The sequence below is a fragment of the Chiloscyllium plagiosum genome, unplaced genomic scaffold, assembly GCF_037043375.1.
Source record: "Chiloscyllium plagiosum isolate Xiang-an unplaced genomic scaffold, Cpla_swu_hap1 HiC_scaffold_20, whole genome shotgun sequence".
In the NCBI taxonomy this organism is placed as follows: Eukaryota; Metazoa; Chordata; class Chondrichthyes; order Orectolobiformes; family Hemiscylliidae; genus Chiloscyllium; species Chiloscyllium plagiosum.
Window position 1 is genome coordinate 18195613 of NW_028270158.1, and position 23709 is coordinate 18219321.

Genomic DNA, 23709 nt, shown 5'->3' on the forward strand with positions numbered 1-23709 from the left:
CTGAAGACTTTACCTGAAATTAAGTTTATAGATAAAAATGATAACCTTTCAGAGACTTGTTGATGAACATGAAATTATGTAGATTGATCAACAGCTGAAATGAAAAGATTACTTGGATGAATATTTATCTGCTGTCCAATGATTTATTGTTGAAGTTGATTTGCCATTGCAAATGAACACTAAAGTGAGAGATTGGTTTAACTGCAGCTCACAAATTGTATGGAAGTTTTCCTGTTTATGTTTGTTTGACTCTTCTGCTCCCTTTACTCAGGATCGATGCAAATGGATAGGAGATGAGAAACAGACTAAAGTAGAAAATCTAGCATCTTTAGTTTTTGAATTCCATCATGTTTTTGTTAAGCCTTTGAGATGGAAACTGCTTCATTAGTGAACATATATAGGAATTGAACAAACAGTATTATGAATGCAAAAATAAAATTAATTTAGCTATATTATGAAGGGGGCTTAGGAGGAGGTTCCAAATGAGTTAAATAGATTCATAAACTTTAATGTGGCATTGACAATGTAGAATATTTTATTTAATTGTTGTTTTTTTTATTTTTCATTGGTGACTACAAAGTCTGAACTTCAAGACTTTGAAACATTTTCCTACACAAACTTGTCACTGAAAATCAATCTGTAAGTGTGTGATATAGTTTGTGTTATTATAATTCATGTGTATCTTGAAGTCACAGTTTAGTTGAAAATGTGAAATTGTCTATTTTGGCAGAAAGAATAAAAAAGAAGCGTGTTATCTAAATGTTGAGAGGTTCTAGAGCTCTGAGTTGCAGAGACATCTGGGTGTTCGAGTGCATGATGGCAGAAGATTAGTATGCAGGTACAGCAGTGATCAGGAAAGCTAATAGAATGTTATATTTTGTTGTGAGGGGAATTGAATGCGAGTGTGGAGAGGTTATGTCTCAGTTATATAAGACTGCATTGATGAGACTGCATCTGGAGTACTGTGTACTGTACTCTCAGAAGAATGTTAACGTGTTGGAAACAGTTCAGAGAATATTTATTGGACTAATAACCTGGATTACTTTGAGACAAGGCTAAGCAGGTTAAGCCTGTATGTTTTGGAGTTTAGAAGAGTCACAGATGACTTAATTGAAACATATAAGAGCCTAAGTGGACTTAACCAGATGGATATGGAATGGATGTTTTCTCTTGTGGGAGAATCTAGAATCAAGCCTTAAAAAAGGGTCACCTATTTAAGACAGATAAGGAAAACCTTTTTCTCTGATGATTGAGAGTCTTTGATATTCCCTTATTCAAAAGGTTGTGGACGCAGAATCTTTAAGTATTTTAAGGCAGAGGTAGATAGATTCATGTTTAGCGAGGGGATGGAAGATTATCGGGGGTATACAGGAAAGTAGACTTTAGGTTAAAATCGTCAGGTATGATGTTATCAAATGGTAGAGTAGACTAGAAGGGTCAGGTGACCTACTCTTGTACCTTGTTTGTATTTTTTTTTTGAAACCTGATTTGCCGGGAGAATTCATGAATCTGATTAATGGTCTGATTCTTAATCAACCCATGCGAAAACAGTGGAATTCATGTCTGAACTGGTAAGTACAAACATTCATGATGCCAGGCAAGATCACATTTCTCAGAAACCTCTGTATACTTCACATAGTTTGCATATGCAAAGTTAAAAATGACACAACACCAGATTATAGTCCAACAGGTTTATTTGGAAGCACTAGCTTTCGAAGCGCTGCTCCTTTATCAGGTGGTTGTGGAATATAAGATCAGAAGACAGAATTTATAGCAAAAGATTACAGTGCCATGAAACTGAAATGATATATTGAACCAAAGCTTGCAACCCATTCTAAAAGATGAAAGACTTAACAATCCAGGTTCATTCAATATATCATTTCAGTTTTAAGACATTGTAATCTTTTGCTATAAATTCTGTGTCTTCTGATCTTAATCTTCACAACCACCCGATGAAGGAGCAGCGCTCTGAAAGCTAGTGCTTCCAAATATGTATATGCAGGTAGTACAGCCATTTTACAAACATCAACATTCTACAAACATGAATGAAATGAATGATTAATTATAAGACACATTTGCGGAACTCTTGGAGAACTCATTTCATTATTTCAAATTATGCTGTGTGACCTTTAACCATAAGTCTTATGCCTAAGTCTACACCTTTGAAAAACAAGTTCTTGTTCAATCCTTGTTATGGTCTTTCAAGTGGTATTTGAGCCTTCAGGCTAAACGAGAGAATGGACCAGACCACTGAAACAGACCACTGAAATATTTTCACCAGTAATCTTTATGTTCCTCTGTTCTTGTAATTCCCGTACAATCTTTGTGTAATGTTTCCGAAATCCTGGTATATAAATTAGCTATATATTGGATTGAATGGTGTAGATGTATTGGAGATCAGGATCAAGTGAGTCAGCAAACTGGGAAATTCACTAAAGCACACAACAAGAATATGCAGCAAAATTCTACTGTAATTTCCAATCATGATCATGGGTATAGTAAGTGTGATCAGAGAAGCATAACAATTTGCAGTTAATTAAAATGTGACAAAAATTCTAAACAATGCCTTAAAAGCATCTGGTGGAAAGGTTGTTTTTCAGAAAATCCAATGGCCAGTCTGCTCATTTAATCTGGCTGTAAAATATTTTAAACAGCATCTGATATTTATTCAGAGTTCAGAATTAATACAACATAGGATACGCGTTACTCCTTTTGACTCGCATTAGTAATTGTGATCGTGTGAACAGCATTGATAAGAGGATAGGTTTGAGGGATGATACGGATCATTCAAATCCAAGTTGCTGTTTTGGATTGCTGACTGACAAAGCTCCATGGGTAATGAGAGTTAATTATGAAACCCTTAAAATGGCACAGGGATTAGACCATGATTAACCCATGCCAATTATTACAATGCTAGCAACAGGCAAACTTAATGCTCTGTCATAATTTGACTGATACCTCTGTATGCCAGCATTGCATAGTACACACACTGGGGCATCAGGTTGTGTTGGGATGGGGAGGCAACATCATGAGTGGCTAGCACTGTCTAAACTGCTTAGAACTAATTTGTACCTTTGAAAGGGGAGGTGCATTATGTCTGGCGCAGGTGCTGACAGTCATAGTTGGAGAGAATCTGACTTTCGGGGAAAAAGATGGGGAAAAGCACCACAGACAGCAACATTTTGGAAGTCTCGGTGGATTAGAAGCGATATGCTGTATCAAGCAGGGAAGGAAGGTCTCCAAACGTATTATCTGATGAAATTGTGAATAAATAGCTGTGGAGGATAGTGCCCCCCAGAAGTATAGCCCTGAAGACCTGGAAGCAGTGTTGCAAGAGGTTCAATGGCCATACCGACTGTGTAACATACTGTAAAGTGAAATAAATCCTGACACTGCTCTGCTATGTAGTACTGCATTCTTCCAGAGTATTCTATGCAAAAGAAGCATTGTTTAAACATGGCAGGGTTGTATTGTTACACACTAGTTAGACAGTGACTGAGTAGCATCATTTGTAGTTCTGATCATAGTGAACCAATATGTTTGCATCATTTGCTTGACTCACGCAGGAGAGAATGAAGTCATGTTAGCTCTTTTTTGAATATACAGTCTTGATTCATAAACATCCTGTCTTGTGGAATAATTGCATTAACATTAACAGCATATATAATGATAATTATGCAATTACATCAGGGTCACACATTGGATTTTGGGGATTTGTGACCAAGTACAGGCATTTTGCCATTTGTCAGGAATTATTGGAAATTTAAAACATTTTTTTAGCAGCAGTTTGTAAATGATACATTCATTAATTATACAGAAAAAGTATGCAATGCAAGTCAGTTGAGAATTGTTCATTCTTACCAGAGGACAAAAGGGTAGTTGACTCTGAGTCTGCCGATTTCATTAAGACAGCATCCAGCTCTCTAGCCAAAGTGTTAGAGAACTCTTCCTTGGGTCTTCCCTTGGCATCTTCATGTCCAACTTTCATGAAGAAGATGGCTTCCTGCTGAGGACTGTACCCTACAAGGACCATCTCACCTGGTCTGCCCCAGAGCATTTGTTGGTCTACTGTATTTCCAGGAGCTACTAATTTACGCTCTGCCATTTCATCCATTTGAATCTTTCTAGCCAATGGATATTGCACAGCTACACAGAATGACCATTCCCCACTGGCCAACCTTCAACTGAAAGTGAATTTCAATCTTTTGAAAACAAAACTTTTATTTTCCTACATGTTGTGTTGTTAAGTGGGTACACATTGTGCCTACAATTCTTTGGCATCAGTTTAGGAAAACTTGTATCTGTGGTTGTCTTTATTGTCACATGCTTTTGTCTTGTTCATTAAAAATTATTTATGTTTGGAGAAAGCAAGTAACTGCTGTACTGGTAGTTAAATGAGCTCTCACACTACATAGGAAATTTCTAGACGAATTCAGTTTTAAGGGACACTGATTTCTAAAAGTCCTTCCTATGAAAAAGAATGATCAAAATTGACCTCTTCCAATCTAATTCTTAACTAGCTCATCTATTACTAAAATACAAGTTCTTGTTTAGATATGGCAGATAACATATTAACTGTTCAAATGGTTTTAATATCAGGCTTTAGGCAGCTACTAAACACGCAGACAGCATCTTCAATCAAGGGATTTGACTGATAGTATATATATCAAGTGTGTTCTATTAGTTTTTGAATATCTTGTTCTATTTCTTTATTCTGCTGAACCATTTTAAACAGTTTTTTTTTGAGGTATTGATCCTGAAGATGAATTTGAAGTTTAGGGGAATCGGGTGACCATGTTGAGAGATGATCTTAAGGAATGCTTGGAGGTTTTACTTTCACTGCTGTGACATTATATATGAATATGGGGACCAAGATGTGATGACCTATCATAGTTGTCTTCTGCCAAATCTACTTGGTCTTCATTTTCATTTCAGGTTCGCTGTTGATTCTGCGCTGGGCTCTTGGCCAGAATATCCTCACCAGTTGACCATAGTATTCATGTTATCTGGATGAGCATAGTTCTAGAGGGAGGGGACTGTTCCCAAATTGCAGTATAACTGGTGTTATTTCATATTTCACATAGTTTGTGGATGCTTGTGTGACCACTGGTTCTTTTACTAGCCTCCTTTCTAATTGGGGGCAGTTGTCTTTTGGAATTATTGCTCCATCCATCTGCCTGCTTTTTCTTTTCTTTTTCCTTAGATCAAGTTGTTAGATTTCTCTCTTCCTTGTTTCCACATTGAAACTTTCATCTACTGGGACTTTGTCTTGTCTTTGGATGGTTGCAGTATGTACAACAACAGATGAACTTAAAAGATTCTTCACCTTTCCCTTCACCTGTACCATCTTATGGATGCTTCTTATTAAGATTCAACCCACCTCAATCTTAAATTGTCACAACAGAAAATTCTTACCAGAATTACTTTGTATTGTTTTAGAGTCAGTTTTTCTATGGATTAATATATTAGTACTTTAATCATTTAAAATATGTTTTCTTGGTCTTCAGCCCATAATAACCATTTTGTCAAGTAGAAGATCCATTCTTCAGTGCAATTTCATCATGCCTTCCCTCATGTTAGTTCATTCATATGTTTAAAAAAAAATCATTTCTGCTTATATACAAAGGGTGGTGTATAGGGTGTCTACACTCTGCTGATGCTGTAATTGGAGCTTGGAGACTCAAGTGGCAACGCCTGTTGCAACTGAGAGCAGCTGAAGCTGTTTGAGGCTTAGAGCATGGGACCCTTCCTGGAGATACTTCATCCTGGGATTCTTTGTTGCTGCTGCTGTCTTAGGAAGCCTGCATTTCTCCTCTGAGTTGAAGAGGGAAATAACAACATCTGTTATAACTGGTAGGAGCTGCTGTTGCTGAATTGAGGCCTAGAACCTGGACTCTGTGTTGCTGCTGCTGCCACTACCACCTTTGGCAGCCTGGTGGCTTGCAGTAAGATTACAGTGATGACACCTGCTGTGCCAGGGAGAAGCTGTTGATGCTGCTGGTTGGGGCCGAGGGATTTGGGTGTTGCAGCCTGCCTGACTGGAGGGACTCAAGCCTGGGACTTGTGCTGCTGGTGCTGGCGAGCTGAGAGCGAGCGGGAGGGTGTTCTGCAATAAGAGTTCCAGAGGGTAAAAGAGTGCAAGTGGCGACCAGGGAGCAAACAGAGAGGCATACCTAAACAGCTTCTGGTGAGAGGGAGTGTGAGCTCCCAGAATGACGTCACAGTCAAGCTGGAAAGCTGTTTGAGGGATGCGTTGTATACATCTTTAATTTTCTTACTCTAATCAAATAACCTGTCAAAATTACAATACTTACTAGTTAACTGTTAGTGTGTGTTAGTGAGAGTTCGATTTAGTTTTTTTAAGTGGGTAATTTTTCAGTTAATTAAAGGAATGGCAGACTAGCTCCTTCAGGCAGTATGGTCCACCTGTAGAGTTCTTGGATGCTGACGGCATCGATGAGCAACATGTGTAGGAGGTACCATCAGTACCACCAACTCGAATGCTGGGCTATGGAGCTTCAGCGAGGTCTGGAAGCACTGAAGAGCATCTGGGACAATGAGAGTCATGTGGATAGCATGTACAAGGTGATGGTCACCCCACAGTGTGAAAGGATGCAGGAAGATGGGTAATGGATGAGCATCACATGAGCATCACATGCAAACATAAGGCAAGTAGTGCAGGAGTCCCCTAAGATCATCCCACTAGCCAACTGGTACTTTGTGCTGAGTTCTGGCGACGGTGATAATGCCTCAGGGAATTGCAGCCAAAGCAAAACCTGTAGCACTACAGGATGCTGATCTGCACAGAAAGGGGAGAAAAATTGGTTAGGACTGTAGTTGAAGGAGGATCAATCTTAGGGGAATGGAGAGGTTCTTCTGTAGCTGCTCTAGTGACATCAGGGTAGTGTGATTCACCCCTTAGTGCAAGGGTCCTGCAGGTTATTGAGCAGCTGCAGAGCATTTTGTTGGGGAAAGCGAACCAGCCAGTGGTTGTGTTACATGTTGATACCTATGACGTAGGTAGGAAGTGGGATGTGGTCCCGAAGGCTGAATTTATGGTGTGAAAGGTTGTAAGCCAGTGCCTCAAAGATAGTAATTTCCAGATTATTACCTGTACCATATGCTTGTGAGGCTAGGAATTGGCAGATTAGGCTTTGGCTTGGGGAGTGGTGTAGGAGGGAGAGCTTTAGACTTCTGAATAAGTGGGACCATTTTTTGGGGAAGGTGGGACCTGTTCAATGGGGTTGATCTTCACCCAAACAGTGACGGGACCAATATTCTTGTGCGTGGTTTTGCTACCGTTCTTAGGTGGACTTTAAATTAGTCTGTCTGGGGCAGGTGGGAACTGAAGGGAAAGCTTTGAGTTAGCTAGAATGAGTGAAAGCTTAAGAAGAAGAGAATCAAGACGGTAAATAAAAATCAAGAAGCAGCTAAGCAGTATAGGACTAAGGTGAGTGGAAATCAGGTAGTGACAAAAAAGAGAGAATGCTTAAAAACAAAGGTTCTTCTTGTGGAGGTGTTAAGATTCAAAAGTAGGTATAAAAACTGGCATAAGGGCACTTTACCTGAATGCTCGCAGCATATGAAATAAAGTAAATGAGTTGATAGCACAAATCATTGTGAATGGGTATGATTTAGCCACCATTACAGAGAGATGGTTGCAGGAGGGTCACGAGGAGTTAAATATTCAGGGGTATCGGACTGTTTGGAAGGTTAGACAGGAAGGAAAGGGAGGTGGTTAGCTCTGATATTTAAAGATGACATCAGGGTAGTAGCGAGAGATGATATAGGATCAATGGAGAAAAAGGTTAATCAATGTGGCTGGAAATGAGAAATAGCAAGGGGAAAAAGTCACTGATAGGTGTAGTCAATAGGCTGCCAAATAATAACACCATGGTAGGGTTGGCAATAAACAATGAAATAATTCGTGCATGTAAAAATGATATGGCAATTATCATAGGTGATTTTAATCTACATACTGATTAGTCAGAAACCATGTCGGTCAAGACAGTCTTGAGTTCATAGAATATGTTTGCAATAGTTTCTTTGAACAGTATGTGATGGAACATATGAGGGAGCAAGCTATCTTAGTTCTGGTCCTGGGTAATGAGACAGGAATAATTAATTGCCTCATAGTTAGGGATTCTTTTGCAAGGACTGATCACAGTATGGTTGAATTTAAAACACATGGAGGGTGAGAAGGTAATATCCAATACCAATGTCTTGTGCTTAAAGAAAAGAGACTACAGTGGGATGAGGGAAGAGTTGGCTAAGGTAGACTGGGAGCAAATACTATGTGGTGGGACAGTTGAGGAATGGGGAGGACTTCCAAAGTGATTTTTCAGTGCTCAGCAAAAATATCTACCAGTAAAAAGGAAGGGTTATAGGAAAAGGGGTAATATTCCATAGATAACAAAGGAAAATAAGCAGGGTATCAAGTAGAAAGCTAATGCATACGAAGATTAATAGGAAACAAGAGGATTGGGAAATCTTTAAAGGTCAATAGAAATCCAAGAAAAAAAGATTTATGAAAGGCAGGTTGTGTGTAACTAATTTACTGGAATTCTTTTGTGGAGATTGAGTGCAGTGGATAATGGGGAAGTGGTGGATGTGGTGTACTTGGATTTCCAGAAGGCATTTAACAAGGTGCTACACAAAAGGGTTCTGCATTAGATAAAGGAGCACAGCGTTACAGATAATGTATTCGCATGGATAATGGATTGGTGAACTAACAGAAAGGAAAGGGTGGGGATAAATAGGTGCTTTTCTTCTTGGAGATCATTGGCTAGTGGTGTACCCTAGAGATCAGTTTAGGGACTGCAGTTGTTTACAGTTTACATAGATGATTTTGAGTTGGGGTCTAATAGTGGTGTGCCAAAGTTCGCAGATGACATTAAGATGAATTGTAGAGCAAACTATGAGAGGACACTTGAAGTTTGCAGAGGGATATGGATGGGTTAAGTGGGCAGGCGAGGGTCTGGCATATGGAGTACAATGTTGGTAAATGTGAAGTCATCCATTTTGATACGCATAATAGCAAAATGGGCTATTACTTAAATGGTGAAAAATTGCAGCATGCTACTGTGCAGGGGGACCTGGGTGTCCTTGTGCACAAATGACAAAAGGTTAGTTTTCAGGTGCAGCAGATAATTAAGAAGGCATATGGAATATTGTCCTTCATTGCTAGAGGGATGGAGTTTAAAGTAGGGTGGTTATGTTGTAGCTGCGTTGGGTGCTGATAAGGACACAGCTGGAGTACGGTTTTGGTCTCCTTACTTGGCAAAGAATGTACTGGCACTGGAGGGGATGCAGAGGAGACTGACAAGGTTGATTCCAGGGTTGAGCAGGTTGGCTTTAGAGGAGAAGTTGAGTAGACTGGGATTATTTTTTTCCTTTTTTCTTTGATGTGACTTAAAAACACCAAGGTTGCTTTCATTGACTTTTGTTTTAGAATAAAATTTAAAATTTGTTTGTCCTCCCAATAATGGGATTATATTCCTCCTTATAATGGGATTATATTCATTGGAATTTAGAAGAATGAGGTGATCTTATCGAAACACATAAATTTATGAAGGCAATAGATAAAATGGAATCAAGGAGGTTGTTTCCACTGGCAGGGAAAACAAGAACTAGGGGGCATAGCCTCAAAATAAGGGGAAGCAGATTTAGCACTGAGCTGAGGAGGAACTACTTCTCCTAAATGGTTGTGAATCTGTGGAATTCCCTGCCCAGTGAAGCAATTGAGGCTACTTCGTTTAATGTTTTTAAGGCAAAGATAAATTTTTGAACAGTAAAGGTGTTAAGGGTTATGGTGAGCGGGCGAGTAAGTGGAGCTGAGTCTACGATAAAGATCAGCCATGATCTTATTGAATGGTGGAGCAGACTTGAGGGGCCAGATGGTCCATTAATGCTCCTATCTTTTATGTTCTTATACTAGTGCATATGCATGCATATCCTTAACGCCTAGTCCTGATATTTTGGTTGGTGGCCAGACTATCCTATTCAGTTCCCTTAGATAGTTCAAGAACACACCTATCTAAAAAAAAGTAGCTAATTAATCAGTGTCATGAGACTTCCCTTTCACTTGATATGTTCTCTTTCAATGTTGTGTAATTTTCCTCTTACTTTGTTTTATTCTATGTGGGACATCCCATTCATGGTCACACTATCTGATTCAGGAGCTGTGAAGAAACCTTGCTGTCCAGTTAAAAAAACTGTTTTTGTGATGTCTTTAAAACAGAGTTCAAACGTTACTGAGTGGTTCTAAGTATTATCAAATTCTGCTTGTTTGTTCATTCTTACATAAAATCATTTTCTGAAAAATAAATTGCTAAATGATGCTGGACTTTTTCTTCTTTTAAAGAAATTCCAAATTCAAATATGGCAATATCACGTTTGAGGGTTTTTTAAAAAAAAGTGTTATTGGGCTCACAAGATTTGTTAGTAGTTATGACCTTGCTAAAGCAATTTTTTTCCTTTTTTTTGATATGACTTAAAAACACCAAGGTTGCTTTCATTGACTTTTGTTTTAGAATAAAATTTAAAATTTGTTTGTCCTCATATAAATTTCTACTTGGTTGTATGAAATGGCTATTTGTTTCTAAAATTAAATTGATACAATCATGTCCAAGCTTGGTGGTTTTAAATGGTGCTTTTATGTCAGAGACAAAAGAGATAATAATGAGTTCAGGGTAACTTTTATATTTTCCATTCTCAAACACTTTGTCTCATAAGATAACAAATGACCTGACTGGTCAAGGTCAAGTTTCTGAAAGGCAAGGCCTTTAGTCACTATTTGGTAACCATCAATTTGCAAGACTACTGGATTCTTAGCTCTGGTATCAGTATTGAGATGGTTCTCGAAACCTGCTTAAAAATATGAAGACAATGCCTTCTGTGCCTCTGGTTAGAACCCCAGTGGGTTAACGTCCAATCATATTTAGAAATGTCTTTTTATTCTCAAAAGCTGTCAGCAGAAAGAGTTAACTGCTGATTTGAGAATAGGCTGGGCTAAAACATTCAGCAAATGGTGTCATGTTATAATTTTTCTGACTTTGTTTTAAGAAGCCATAACTTTAAACTTTGCCAAAATAGTCCTATTATCCCCAAATATTTTGGTATTTTGTAAGATGTTTTCCACCTGAGCATTTTTTGTACGACATGTGAATTTTAAGCCCAGAAGAATTAGAGGGACACCAGATTAATAAAGCTCCAAATACAACTTTTTTCCTCCTCTAATGAAAGCAATTTTGTTATTCTCCACTCCATCACTAACCTGGCATCTTTGTCATCCTGCATCCTGGTATATTACTTATCAGATACCATTCCCACCTGATCCCCTACCCATTTGGCACCCTGAACCCTGTTTTCCACTCTCCTCCTGCCTTGCCCCTGAGGGACCTTTCACAATTGGATTCTTGCTCCACATTGAAGAAAGAGCCTTGACTGGAATCTCCTGTGAAAAATGCAGAACATTTTATTTTAGTAAAAATGGAGTGAAGTGGCAATCTGCATGTGATAGCTAATTCCCTGAAAACAGACCCTTTGTGCCCTTGGTGGTCGTTGTTTATTAGAATTTATATCTTGGAAATCAAGTAACAGCAGTTAAATAAGAACTGCCGCATAGAAAATATTTTTAAAAATATTTCCTAAAAGGACCCAATTTCCAACAAAGAGAATTTCATATAGATTAAGCTGCAAATGAAAATCCTGGCAGGAGATTTGGATTCGAGCAGCAATATTTTTGGAGGCTAAGTGAAGCTAGACCACTGCCATGACAAGATATAATGGCAGTGAAAATGTTAATAAATGCAGCAACTGCAGCATTTTCTTTACAAGAAGAGAAGGAAAGTTTTTTTTCATAACAAACTAGGATGTCAGAATATTATGGGTGCAGTAGAAGGCTGGGAAACAATCATAGGGACCAAACAGTAGAGGAAACTGACCCAAAGTATTTGACAATGAGACAGAAACAGCTGTATAAAAAAGAGCAGCTCCAGAGCTGAGTCCGAAGGCTAAATTGCCACTCGTTGAATCATACCAGATCTAGAAAGTCTGTTTGGAAGACAAGATTTACAAGGTGTAGAACAGTTACAGGCTTATAAAAGGGAAGGCAAAAGCATCAGATTAGTAAGTTACAGAATGTGATGAGGATCATTGTGGCTAGCTAATTTGCAAGATATGGTACTGATGAAAGTATTTTATTTATGAAAATGTAAATATATATTGAAAAACATTTTATACTTCAGTGTGGAGAGAAATTTAATCACACAATATGCAAATAGACAGAAACAAAGGCCTGAGAATGCATGGCTTTGTTCATAAATTATCTTAACTGGCTGGTAAAGAATTGAATGTACGAGGGGCTGAATTCACAACCAGATTATCAGATGAGTCTTTTCAGATCTTTAATAAAGAACCCTTGCAAGTCTGAGTCAATGAGAATCAAGGGAAACTGTCCACTAGTTAGTGTCATACTTGGCACAAAGGAAGATGGTTGTGATTGTTGGAAGTCAGTTATCTCAGCCGTAGGACATTACTGCATAAGTTCCTCAGGATAATGTTTGAGGCACATTCATCTTAGCTGCTTCATCAATTACTTCCCTCAACATAAGGTCGGACATAGGGATGTTTGCTCAAGATTGCTAGAGGATTTGAGTACATGAGGAAGAATGTCTTGCTGCATTTGTACAGGGCCATGGTGAAACCAGACCTGACGTATTTTGTGTGGCTTCAGTCTCCTTACCTGATAAAGGATATACTTGCCATAGGAAGAGAGCAGGGAAGGTTAACGAGACTTAATCCTGCACTGGCAGGATGGTCAAATGAGGAAAATGGACTGATTAGGCCTGTATTTACCGAGTTTGAACAGTTGTAGAGATTTTTATTAAAACATATATGGGCTGAACAGAGTGGAAGTTCCCTCCAATCCATGTTCCATCTAATTTGGAACAAAATCATCATTCCATCACTGTCACTGGTCAGTCTCCAGAGCTCCCTCCCAAACAACACAGTGGGTGTCCTTACACTCCAAGGACTTTAAGTGCTTTAAGAAGGCAGTTCACCAACACATTCCCCCTCGATCAGGTAATTAGGGGTGAGTGTTAAATTCTAGCCTAGCCAGAGATACTCCAATCCAATGAAAGGTTGAAAAGAAAATCAGAGGCGATTTAATTCTGGAAAAGGCAGTGCAGATTGATAAGCAAGCTAAACATCAGAGGTTGAATAGGATGTTCACTCCAGGGAAAATGAGCCTCCATGGGAAAAACATTGAATAAGACTATTCAGCTGCAATGAAGAAAGTGCATTCATTGTTAGTCCATCAAATTGATAAAAAGGAGACTAAATAACATTTTGAAATGTTTGAGATGTGGTGGGAACAAGCTGCATAAATGGCCTAAGGACAGCTTCCGCTGAAGCAACGCTGAAGTTTTAATCATATTTAAAAAGTACACGGGGTTTCAATCTAGACCATGTTTAGACAGGAAGTCCTTAAAATGAAAACACATTCACGAGTTGAAAATGTTACATGACCAGAAATCGGGGAAATTGAAGACAGAGTAACTCATTTCCCTGGCGAAAAATGCAAAGCATTCCACTTGGACATACCAAATGATCCAATTCCCACCACTAGAAGTGTGTGGGGGATTGGGGGCTGTTGGGGATGAGGGTGGTGAGGGAGCTGGGGTGCAGTGACAAATTGGTGGGGGGGGGAAGTGATCATGAGTAGGGAGATGGTGAGTGGGACTGGTGTGGGGGTGCAGACGTCACTGACATGGTTCAGTGACCATCCGCCATCTTCTAGCAGCTTATTTTGTTCTGCGAGACATCTGGTGATTCTCTAAAACATGTTGTATTCCAAGGGAATGTCTATCAGTAAATCCATATCTAGGAGGAACTGGTTTGAGCAGCATTCCACAAAATGTACTTCACCTGCTACCAAACTATTCCTTGGAAACATCTGTATCTTGAAATATCAATGTAAAAATACCAAACACTTGTAGAATTGCTAATAGCAACAACGCATCCTTGTGATGCAGTGGTAGAGTCCTTATCTCTGTGGCCAGAATGATCAGGATCAAATCCCACCTGCTCCAAAGGTGTGTTATGACATGTATGAACAGGTTGATTTAAAGTAATCAAATCAACTAGCAGTTAACCTGTAAGAGGTTGATGATTCTTTTGAATAGTGCAGGTGTCCCATACTGCTCTGTGAGATCGAGGGGGAGCATTGACTGGAGTATCGATGTTAACGCGGTGTTAAATAAGCACTGGCACCTGACTGTTGTCATTATTTACCTGTTCTCTATACTTCCTCACACAACTTGTGCATGATTCGGCCACTGGTGCTTGCAGTTTGTGAATGAAATTTGGGGCTCCAACTACACTTATGTCCAAATAAATGTTAAGGCTAATTTCCCACTGTACCACTGCATACCTTGTAAGTTACAAAAATTACATCTCCACAGGAAGGAGAGAATTGAAAGCATCATTAAATATAAAAGAATCATGCTTAGGAAGCATTCATGGAATGGCTTTAGCAAACGCCTCATTGCATGTTCTCTGCTCAACCTCTAGGACGGAGAAGGCAATTTTAACCAAATCTACTCAATTGGACGCTGATGAGATTGAGAACAATGCTGTCACCCAATTTTACATTCCATAGTAACAGATGTGGATTTCCCAATCAATGAATTACATTAAAATTGATCCCACCAGAGGAACATGTGACTAAACAAAAGACTAAACTGAAAAATCAGAATTAATCTGTGAAAACATTACCTTATCAATAACCTTCTGCAGTACTTTCTACATATTCCTTAAGTAAGCTGAATCATGGGTGCTTCTCCAGTGATTTAGCACACTTATAAACAATATCTGTGTCTTACAGTCTTAAGTTTGATGCCAACCTGTAGTCTTGTTAGTTAATCTTAGTTGAAAGGAATCAGATGAAGATGAATAGCAGCGATATCATTATTTCTGATCTCCTTGATTAGGAGTGGAAAATCTGTTAGCATGCCCAATCCCTCCTGAAATGACGTTTGCTTGAAGATTGAGGACCTATTAGGTTTGCCTGCGCTGCCTGAATCAATTGAATAACTTGTTAGCTTCTATTGTCAGTCCTCAGACCTGCGAGTATGACCACCTGAGGAACAGTCCATCATACTTATAACTTCCACTAACTTTGTACTAGTAACTAAAAAGTATTCTTCTACCCCAGATTTTTTTATTAAAAAGTCCTATATATTATTAAATAAAGATTGATACTATTGGAGAGAATCAGAGTGAGGGCATTTAAATAAAGTATGTTTAATGTTTTGTCATCATATTTTTATTTACACAAAGGCTAAGTTGTAATATGAGTACAATTAAAGGGAATTTTTTTTCAATTATTTTCAGATATAAATGCTCAAGCACGGAAATTGCAGAGAAACCGGGCAAAAGGCAACATTTCAACAATGTCTGGCTATAGTTATAAGTTAGGACCTCTTCGCCGCAGCATCAGTGAGACAAGCCTTGCTATCATTGAAAATCAGGGGGAGGAACAACAGAGACTTTATTCAACGCTGCCTGGGCTTCCTGGAAGGAGGACCAGTCGATGCAGAAAGGACCGACTTCGCAGCCCAAATAATAAAGGAGAACAAGAAAGTAACATCCACCAGGTGCCTCACCTACTGCTTCTACAGGGATATAACTACCAGAACGTAAGCAGAATAAATATACTTCTGTGCTTTATTCCTTAAGGAAGTGTTTTCAAAATAAGGTTAAATGAATACTTTGCAGTTACCAGTACAAAGCCAGTGGAAAGTTATAAGTATGATAGACTTTTCCACAAACAGAGATCTTTTAAGCATAAATAGCATATATGAGTAAAAATTACAGACCAGTATAAAAAAATTGTATATCTATGTGTCATGGATAAACATTTAACTGTGCATTCTTTGCTATTTCACTGGTTAGTAAATAGAATTCTGAACTTGGGGATGACCAAATTTTGTTAGATTAATAGGTTTTGAGTTTCCACTGGGGTTGGGGATATTTCCATTGGATATCAAATTTGTAACCAGTGAAGGCAGTAGGGTCAGGAGTAGGATTGTCTGATTGATCAGCCAAGTCCTCGTGACATACTATTTCATAGTGCTTCCTAAAGCAGCTCAATTTTGTCTTTATCTCGGGTGGGGATAGGGGAAGGAAATAGAATGATTATAGGTCTCTGAGGCCCTAATTAGAAACTTTATTAGGTGTCCAAAGGAAGGAAATGCTTGCCCAGAGCTCCATGTGCCTGTTTTGTTACTGGAAAGTAAGCTCTATGCTAGATTAATTTATGCTTCAGTAGCACACTCGATGTCGGTTTGCTCGCTGAGCTGAAAGTTCATTTCTTTGTAGCTCAGCGAGCAAACCTACATCCAGCACCTCAGTCTGAGCTACAAATCTTCTCAAAACTCGCTTCAGTAGCAGATGTTTGTAAGTTTGATATGACTAAAAAAACTGCAGAAACTGAGGAGTTTCTTTTCTCGATATTAATTTCATGGAACAGTGGGGCAATTAAGTTGTCATATTTGCTTTGACGTGACCACCGTTTTGATTTGACGGTAATATGAACTCTGGAACATAAATGGCATTTAAAAATTTAAGATTGTGGAAATTAAAATAAAAATCCCTTCTCCGTTTTTCTGCTTAGTGGAAAGAATGTATTGCAAAATAATTTTTATGACACAGTAGAGTTTCAAACCCCACTTTTTTTATAAATATTTTTATTGAAAAGAAAAAGGTTTTTGGGTTTTTTAACAAAATTAGAAAACTAATGTAAAATAGTGTAACCACTTTACAATACAATAACAGCATCATATAAAAAACTACAGTATGGTACATAATTAACAACAAAAAAGTATGTAAATAAATAAGCATTCAAAATTAAATTATATAAAGTCATAACAAAACATGTATTTATACGGGATTCTTCCTCCCAGGAGCCCCCGAACAACAAACATCATCCTCACTTACTGATTTTACTTATTAGTTTTATATGTAACATGCTAACGCACAGATTTACATACATAGGGAATAACAATGTCTGTCATAGATTTTTAGCTTCAAACTGGTGTGATTGTAAGAATGGGGCTCCCTCACAGCCTAAAAGCCTATTTAATGTTCTTTGATTTTTAAAGTTCCAGCGTGATAGGAAAGTTTTCTATTCTCATTCCTTCCAATAGTGGTATTAACTGGAGGAGTGCAGAAATGAATAGCATTCATTAAGCAGCTGCTTGTTTCATCTATGTCCTACTATGTATTAAGGGTTTGTCACTAAAATAATTCTCACATTTAATTCAGTTACTTTAAGCAAAATGTTCAGCTCTTTTGTATTAAAATAAAAACAATATAGAATTTAGTATATGTATGCTGATACTAAACAGGATGTACTTAAAATGACTTACCAGATAGAACAGTAGACAAAAGACTTTGCTCATCGTTTTGGATATGTTCCTTGATACGATGATTAAAAAGTTAGACTGAAGAGAACTGCTGTGTTCTTCCAGCACCATTAATCCAAAATCTGGTTTCCAGCATCTGCAGTCATTGTTTTTACCTAAAAAATTTTTTTTTTTGGTGCTCGGTATTCCCATTAAAAAACATTTCACTACAATTCCATTTGTAGTCTGTTCTATAATGCTAGAACTCTCTCTTTAAACTGAGTGAGAATGAAAAATGCAACCTCTGGGTTTTCTTTTTACAGGATTGTTTGGTATACCATCTAGATTTTGAGAAGCAAATAGTTGGACAAGAGAAGGCCCTGGTAAAACCCAGTATCTGTTTGTCATCACCCGATGTCCTTTCTGCGCACTGCAAGATTAAAAGGGTTAAACGGTCAAACAAGTACAGTCGCTATGTCGAGGAACAGGTTATACTGGAGCCATCCCCAAATGCCTGCATTTTAATAAACTGTATGCCAATAGAAAGGTCAACAGAACTCAGGCATGGTGACCTAATTGGATTTGGACAGCATTATCTTTTTCTTTTCAAGAACCCTTTGAGTGCTAAAAAGCTGCCAGCCCACACTTTTTCCATGCTGAGACATTTGCATCATTTGCCTGAGCACACTGATCGCCGGAGAGCACCCATCTGCAAAATGTGTGGTTCTATTATTAAGAATGGCTCAGCAAACATGCACAATAATCCCAACTCTTCTTCAAACAGAAGTAACAGTATTCACAAAAAGAAATTGCAACTAGAGTATGAAAGACCCTTTGAAGATGTGCTGATCAGTAAAATCTTCACCCTTATCGAGCCCAGTGGCGATGATCACAAATTGACTCCTGCTTGCCTGTTGTGTCTGTGTATTCAACACTCAGCTACTACCTTCAAGTCAGGTGATTTTATGAAGCTGCTTCTGAAGATTGTGAACAAATTGCAAGCTGTGGCGTTGGTTAGTATCCTATTACTTAATATTAGTTACTATTACGTATACATTTAGAAGTTGCCTTAAAATAATCATCTTAATTTTCATTCATGTAGAGACATTAACATAGTAAAACATTCCAAAGTCCTTCATAAAGTTGTTTTCAGATAAAATTTGACAGCTTCACTGGTAAATTAAAATTGATGATCAAAAACTTAGTCAGTCATCCAAGGAGTGTCTTCAAGTGGAGTGAGAAGAGTGGCAGAGAGATTCAGTGAGGGAATTTGAGAGCTTCTGGATGTCAAAGCACTTCATTGCTGTTTGGGGTTTGTAAATTTTGCTCTCCAGTCATATTCATCTTCAAAAGGTGCTGAAAGGGATGGATCAAATTTGTTACAATATTTACATTCAACCAAGTTTTGAACTGGTTACTGGTTTCAAGTTTCTGATTTATTGATCTGTGTCCTTCCCAGTCTAGATTAGATTATTTACAGTGTGGAAACAGGCCCTTCGGCCCAACAAGTCCATACTGACCCTCCGAAGAGCAGCCCACCCATACCCATTCGCCTACATTTACCCCTTCACCTAACACTACGGGCAATTTAGCATGGCCAATTCACCTAACCTGCACATTTTTGGACTGTGGAAGGAAACCGGAGCACCCAGAGGAAACCCACGCAGACACCGGGAGAATGCGCAAACTCCACACAGTCACCCGAGGCTGGAATTGAACCCGGGTCTCTGGCGCTGTGAGGCAGCAGTGCTAACCATTATGCCACCGTGCCACCCTTTCTTTTGAAATGTTTCAAATATTTCATAGCCAATTAATTTGAAGTGCAATCATTTATTATGGAGCAAAATAAAGCCACCATTTGTCAACAGCAAACAACAAATGAGAGGAATGAGGAGTAAATCAGATTTTCTTCAGTGATGTTCAGTATTCATTTGGATATTTACCTGCTCCTTTTTGGAGAAAAAAAGACCACAGGATCTAGTACATCTAATTGAAAAAGCAAGCAGAGGCTTTTGTTTAGCATCGTTCTAGAGAGGTGGTACCTCTAACTGTGCAGTACTACTTCATTACACTGAAGTGACACATCATCTGATTTACCAATGCATGTACGGTGATAGATAGGCCAGCTGTGTTTTGTAGCTGTACTGACTGGGCTAATTTGTTAGATTTTATATTTTTGAGGGTTAAATTCAACTTTGCAGTATAACTAAGGATGAGAGTCCAGATTTACAGTACAATTGTCAGTATAAAAAAGAAAAGTAAAAGCTGATTTTAAACTACACTAACAGCAACCTGTTAAATGTGGTTTTGTACAAGATAATTGCTAAACATTGATGCATAGTACAAGGAATTCTATCAGATGAGGCCAATTACAGTCACCTAGCCAGTAATAAGTGTCATCTATGCTGGTTTTGGTCTAACAGATTGATTTGGACAATAAGTCTTCTGTGGAATTACCTATTGTAGTAATAGGATGCTTATGAGACAATGGTACAGTCCCTACCTCTAGCCCAATAAACCCAAGTTCAAGTCCCACCTGTTCTAGAGATGTGTCATAAAATATCTGAAGTTCATTAAAAATATCTTTTGGGGTAATTTTGATTATAGTTGATAATGTAGAATTGATACTATCAACTTCAATGGAAATGAAATACAGAAAAAATGAATAATGAGCATCTAAACTAAACTACAATTCAAAGCCAAAATTGTATTTTTTTTACCACAAAGATAAAACTCAATATCTGAGGCAAGGAGGTCAGCAGAGCATTGTTACTGATTGACTGTCCAACTCAACCTAATATTAATGGACATCAACAGTAGACCTGACACTGAATTTCTTCTCACTTGGCTTCAGATAAACCTGCAAGCTATTGCCCTAATTGGCATTGTAATACTATCTGGTTAAGCAGAGGAAAGCCTACCACTGTACAATGTTGATTAGCTGTAGGATGGAGCAGTTTAAGTTAAATAAACTGCAACACTTGGCAAGGCCTTGAGCTTTGGCTGATACAAATTTTTGTTTAAGATCTCTGCTAAATTGGGGTGTGCGCAAGGAAAGACTTTGATGAGCAGAAACTCTGTTTGAATAGATTACTTAGTGGTTTGGAAACTAATTAGTGATGAACTTTTGTGAATCTTGATATAAGCCTGCACAAGTAAATTTTGTGGTAAATTGAACCACAGTGAAACCCATTGGAAGGGAGAATGGTGCTTCTTAGAGTGGTATAGGTTCACAACCTGCATACAGCAGTACTTATGTTGCTAATTGGTAATTAGGTGAAATAGAAATGATGTAGATTGAACTGAGATATTGTGAAACTGCATATTTCAATGTGACTAGTTAGATAACATTTCTACAAGAGGAACTGCTTGCCCAAACCACAGTGCAAAATCTGAAATTTGAGCTTCTGTTACTTACATTGCAAACATCCCATATATGTTTTGGCTGCATTAATTTTCTGAATTCATCTATGTATTTTAAGAGATTTAATTATCATTGCTTGTTTAAATATTCTGTGCGTGCAATTTCTCAACTCATATATTGGTTTATACCAGTGAATGGTTTAAATTGTTCTTATAGATGCTACTTCTGCTTCTAAGGCACATAGACCTAGAAATACATCAGTGTCCATTTTTAGGGGATCTCACTTAGTGTGCTAACAGCCCATGCTCAAATAGGAAGGTCTGAGCAGTACAGGACCTTGGGCTTCATTATCAAAAAGAAGGTACAGCTTTCACAGGCAAGTGGTAGGATAATGATAAAATTGGTCTGTGGAGGGAACAGACTGTCATCAGGGATTGGAAAGAATACTGTGGGGGATCAGAGTATTGTTAGCTCTGCCTTGAAGTGTGATTGAGGAAGAGGAAGCAGGGTTCTGGAGGAAATTGTAGGGTATTGAAATGTGAATCAGAAGTAAGATTGGAGAGCTATCGATTAGAACTAAGTGATTAAGGTGGCTACTAACCTTTTCATTCTGTGCTACTTAGCATGTATTTTCAGGAAGGCAATCAGTGCTATCTCAGGTCACACTTGCAGGAAGGAGAACAAGTGGGTGTTAGGCCCCTTTATTTGCATTACATTAATTGTCTAATGTCTCCTTCTGACATGGGTCTTACCTGGCCATTACCAAAATGAGGCAACTCCAATCCAGTTGGTTTAACCTTAGGTAAAAACAATGACTGCAGATGCTGGAAACCAGATTCTGGATTAGTGATGCTAGAAGAGCACAGAGGTTCAGGCAGCATCCAAGGAGCTTCAAAATCGACGTTTCGGGCAAAAGCCCTTCATCAGGAATAAAGGCAGTGAGCCTGGAGCGTGGAGAGATAAGCTAGAGGAGGGTGGGGGTGGGGAGAAAGTAGCATAGAGTACAGTAGGTGAGTGGGGGAGGGGATGAAGGTGATAGGTCAGGGAGGAGAGGGTGGAGTGGATAGGTGGAAAAGGAGATAGGCAGGTAGGACAAGTCCGGACAAGTCATGGGGACAATGCTGAGCTGGAAGTTTAGAACTATGGTGAGGTGGGGGAAGGGGAAATGAGGAAACTGTTGAAGTCCACATTGATGCCCTGGGGTTGAAGTGTTCCGAGGCAGAAGATGAGGCGTTCTTCCTCCAAGCGTCTGGTGGTGAGGGAGCGGCGGTGAAGGAGGCCCAGGACCTCCATGTCCTTGGCAGAGTGGGAGGGGGAGTTGAAATGTTGGGCCACGGGGCGGTGTGGTTGATTGGTGCGGTTGTCCCGGAGATGTTCCCTAAAGCGCTCTGCTAGGAGGCGCCCAATCTCCCCAATGTAGAGGAGACCGCATCGGGAGCAATGGATACAATAAATGATATTAGTGGATGTGCAAGTAAAACTTTGATGGATGTAGAAGGCTCCTTTAGGGCCTTGGATAGAGGTGAGGGAGGAGGTGTGGGCGCAGGTTTTACAGTTCCTGCGGTGGCAGGGGAAAGTGCCAGGATGGGAGGGTGGGTTGTAGGGGGGCGTGGACCTGCCAGGTAGTCACGGAGGGAACGGTCTTTGCGGAAGGCGGAAAGGGGTGGGGAGGGAAATATATCCCTGGTGGTGGGGTCTGTTTGGAGGTGGCAGAAATGTTGGCGGATAATTTGGTTTATGCGAAGGTTGGTAGGGTGGAAGGTGAGCACCAGAGGCGTTCTGTCCTTGTTATGGTTGGAGGGGTGGGGTCTGAGGGCGGAGGTGCGGGATGTAGACGAGATGCGTTGGAGGGCATCTTTAACCACATGGAAAGGGAAATTGCGGTCTCTAAAGAAGGAGGCCATCCGGTGTGTTCTGTGGTGGAACTGGTCCTCCTGGGGGCAGATCCGGTGGAGGCGGAGGAATTGGGAATACGGGATGGCATTTTTGCAAGCGGTAGGGTGGGAAGAGGTGTAATCCAGGTAGCTGTGGGAGTCAGTGGGTTTGTAAAAAATGTCAGTGTCAAGTCGGTCGTCATTAATGGAGATGGAGAGGTCCAGGAAGGGGAGGGAGGTGTCAGAGATGGTCCAGGTAAATTTAAGGTCAGGGTGGAATGTGTTGGTGAAGTTGATGAATTGCTCAACCTCCTCGCGGGAGCACGAGGTGGCGCCAATGCAGTCATCAATGTAGCGGAGGAAGAGGTGGGGAGTGGTACCAGTGTAATTACGGAAGATCAACTGCTCTACGTAGCCAACAAAGAGACAGGCATTGCTGGGGCCCATACATGTGCCCATGGCTACCCCTTTGGTCTGGAGGAAGTGGGAGGATTCAAAGGAGAAATTGTTAAGGGTGAGGACCAGTTCGGCCAAACAAATGAGAGTGTCGGTGGAAGGGTACTGTTGGGGACGTCTGGAGAGGGAAAAACGGAGGGCTTGGAGGCCCTGGTTATGGCGGATGGAGGTGTAGAGGGATTGGATATCCATGGTGAAGATGAGGCCTTGGAGGCCGGGGAAACGGAAGTCTTAGAGGAGGTGGAGGGCGTGGGTGGTGTCTCGAACGTGAGTGGGGAGTTCCTGGACTAGGGGGGATAGGACAGTGTCGAGGTAGGTAGAGATGAGTTCAGTGGGGCAGGAGCATGCTGAGACAATGGGTCGGCCAGGGTGGTCAGGCTTGTGGATCTTGGGAAGGAGGTAGAACCGGGCAGTGTGGGGTTCCCGGACTATGAGGTTGGAAGCTGTGGTGGGAGATCTCCTGAGGTGATGAGATTCTGTATGGTCTGGGAGATGATGGTTTGGTGATGGGGGGTGGGGTCATGGTCGAGGGGGCAGTAGGAAGAGGTGTCCTCGAATTGGCGTTTGGCTTCAGCGGTGTAGAGGTCAGTGCGCCAGACTACCA

General features: G+C 39.8%; 1 protein-coding gene across 1 annotated transcript in view; it reads left to right on the forward strand.

The window, feature by feature from the left end:
• radil (Ras association and DIL domains) overlaps positions 1-23709 on the forward strand; it is a 115752-nt gene that overhangs the window by 22496 nt on the left and 69547 nt on the right. Inside the window, exons 2-3 of the mRNA XM_043711913.2 lie at positions 15400-15704; positions 17735-18424. Of these exons, the coding sequence (XP_043567848.2) occupies positions 15400-15704; positions 17735-18424 (995 nt within the window). The remainder of the gene's footprint in view (positions 1-15399; positions 15705-17734; positions 18425-23709) is intronic.